Source organism: Nannospalax galili, unplaced genomic scaffold, assembly GCF_000622305.1.
Source record: "Nannospalax galili isolate Female #2095 unplaced genomic scaffold, S.galili_v1.0 scaffold1421, whole genome shotgun sequence".
NCBI lineage: Eukaryota > Metazoa > Chordata > Mammalia > Rodentia > Spalacidae > Nannospalax > Nannospalax galili.
Window position 1 is genome coordinate 632,598 of NW_008345746.1, and position 3,055 is coordinate 635,652.

The window sequence follows — 3,055 nt, forward strand, 5'->3', positions numbered from 1 at the left end:
GGAGGGGGGAGGAAGGAAGGAAAGTAAAATAATAGCAGTGCTTTTTGAGTCCAACATGTATGTACCAGCAGAGCCTAGGCTATTCCTACATGGACAACCTTAAAAACAGAAAAACACACGTAAGGAGGATAGGGATGCAAATCAGCAAAAGTACTTGCCCAGCAAGGTCTTGGGTTCCATCCCCAGCAAAGGCGGGGAAAGACCAAACACAGGAGTGAACGCTTCTACACAGGCCTAGGAGCTGTGCCCAAGAATGTGCCCTGTTTAACAGCAAAAATCTGGAAGCCAGACAGCACCTGTGTAGTGCAATGGCATACAGCAGACAGGTCACGGTGAAATACTGCACAGCAGGGGAAAAGAATGCTGGGAGCTAGGATGAAGCAGGAGGAGCCCAAGAATATATAACATACAGAAAGCCTCAAAAGACAGCACTAAAGCCGGGTGTTTAGTACAAGAACTCAGGAGGCAAAGGTAGGCAGGTCTCTCTGTGAGATCTAGGCCAGCCTGGTCTACATAGTGAGTTCCAGGACAGCTGGGGCTGTCCTGTCTCAAAAATAAATAAATAAATAAATAATAAATAAATAAATAAATAAATAAATAAAAAGACAGGGGCTGGAGGGATAGGGCAGCCGTTAAAGGCTAAGGCTAACAACTAAAACGTTAAAGGTTCGATTCCCAGCACCTACAAATGAGTGCCATCTTTTCCACTGCCCTTTAGCAGGGCATGGTGGCGCACGCCTTTAATCCCAGCACTCGGGAGACAGAGGCAGGCGGATCTTTGTGAGTTCAAGGCCAGCCTGGTCTACATAGTGAGTTCCAGGACAGCTAGGGCTACAGGGAGACCCTGTCTCAAAAAGACAAAAAAAATAAATAAATAAAATAAAATAAAAAGACGGCATGAAGAAAGGTGTAAAAGCAAAACGAAACCCATGGCTCAGTGAGCAAGCACATACAGCTGAAATACAAAGGCCACAAAACAATGGCGAATATAAGGTGGACAGAGAGTGCCTGGCCATCAGTCACATCCGCCTTCTCCATGGGTCCCTCCTGCCTTGCCTGTGCCACTTACTGTCCACTCCAGTGTTATTAGGTGTTTGATTCAGTTTTTATCAATTGCACTCTTAAGTCCAGCAAAGCCAAGTACACAGCAGTATTTCTCCATCAGGACATAAACCCAAGTGTGACACAAGCAGTGACCAAGGACTACAAAACTGAAAACTGTAAGACAGAACTATTTCCTCACAGCTACATTCACAACACAGCATTGAGTTTAAAATACCACAGTATACTTAATCCTCGAGACTCACAAAACATGCTTGTCCTTATGACTAACAGTAGCCCTGCACAGGAACACCTACCTGCTCAGCAAGTTTTCAAAACTGGTCAACTAACCCTTTTTTGAAATGGTTATCTCTGCATCTCGGTCATTTGGCAATGTTTTTATAAGAACAAAGGCAATTTATACTCCAAATTAAGGGGATTCATTAGTATTTAACCCTTAGTTTTGTACCTGAAACAAAGCACTTGACATTAACACAAAGAGCCTGAGTCAACCTGTTACCAGCATCTGGATCTGCGAAATTCCCCCACCATGATACCAGAGCATCTTAATCCACGAAGCATATTAAACCTTATAAATGGGACTTCATCACAAGGTCACCTTGTTCTTCACAATAGAATTAACCAAAGGGGATCATAATAGTTTTTGCACAATCTGTATAACATCAAATTTACCTACTTGGAGCATTTGACAGTTCATGTTACATTACATATCAAAATTCATAACCAGCATGGCCGGGACTCTAGGGTTGTCTCCTTGGATGCAAGCCTCAAACCAGCCAGCCTTAAGGCCACTCATTCTAGGAAGTGGTCAGCCAGCCATCAGGGTCCTTCTTGAACTCAGAGTAACAAAGCACCAGGCGGCCATCCTCCACCCAACCCGAGACTCAAAAGCAAGAGCACAGTCCAGGACTGACCACAGGCGACCTTCCTGCTCACTCACCTGGGCCGCTGCCAAGACAGCAAGACACGGACAGACACCAAAAGTCAAGCGCCCTGGCCCTGTCACTGGCCTGGCTCCTAACCGTGGGCCATCTCCATAGGTGGCCCTCGCCCCAGACCCTATCCTCCGCCCGCGACATCCCATCCCTCTTGAGCCGGACCCTCCCCCGACCGTCCCCAGTCCAACCCCCTGTGGTTTCATCCTCCAGCCCTCCAGCGAGGTCACTCCCCCGACCGACCCCTCTGGTCCCACCCCCTAGCCCCGTTCATCCCCCGGTGTTCGCAAACCCCTCATTCCTTGCCCGGTTCGGTTCCGTCCATCCCCCCATGTTCTCATCCCCAGGCTCCGCCCGTTCCCCTCTGGTCCCATTCCTCGCCTTTTCATCCCCCCGCCCGGTCCGCTCCCCCCCTCTCCCCGGTGCTCACATCCCCCAGCCCTGTCCCTCCTCCGGTCCCATCCCCCGCTCTCGTTCATCCCCCGGACCCGTTAGTCTCCCGTTCCTCCCCCGGCCCTGTCTATCACCGGGTGTTCTCATCCCCCTCTGGTTCCAACCCCGAGTCCCGTCCATCCCCCCGTGTTCTCATCCCCGGCCCGTCCATCCCGTTCTGGTCCCTTCCCCCGACCCTGTCCATCTCCCGGTGTTCTCATCCCCTGACCCCTTCAGACCCCTCTGGTCCCATCCCCCGACCCTGTCTGTCCCCCTCTGGTCCCGTCCCCCGGTACCGTCCATCCCCCGGTGTTCTCATCCCCCGGCCCCCGCCCGTTCCCTCCGGGCCCACCCCCGGGCCCCGCCGCGCCCGCCCACCTAGGCCGTAGGCCTTCGCGCAGATCCACTGCAGGTTGGCGGCGATCTTAGCCCGCGCCGCGTCGTAGCGGTCCAGCGGCACCAGGTCGGCGCCCTCCGGCGGAGCCTCCATCCTCCTCCAGCCTTCGGCCGCGGCGTGACCGCCGGCGTCCACCATCTGCAGACAAAGGCCGCGACGGCCCGGCCGCAACAAAGACGCCGCCGCCCTCGCGCGCCGGCCCGCCGGGGCACACGGCCCTCGCCTCACG

The 3,055-nt window shown here is 53.3% G+C and overlaps 1 protein-coding gene across 3 annotated transcripts in view; it reads right to left on the reverse strand.

The window, feature by feature from the left end:
* Nucleotides 1–3,049, reverse strand: part of Camsap1 (calmodulin regulated spectrin associated protein 1) — a 68,768-nt gene extending 65,719 nt beyond the window's left edge. For 2 of the 3 annotated variants that reach the window (XM_008841931.3, XM_008841932.3), the window contains exon 1: nucleotides 2,808–3,049. In XM_008841931.3, coding sequence (XP_008840153.1) covers nucleotides 2,808–2,964 — 157 coding nt within the window. In that variant the 5' untranslated portion in view covers nucleotides 2,965–3,049. The remainder of the gene's footprint in view (nucleotides 1–2,807) is intronic. The other variant, XM_029567718.1, reaches the window with a different exon arrangement.
* Nucleotides 3,050–3,055: the final 6 nt, after the last annotated feature.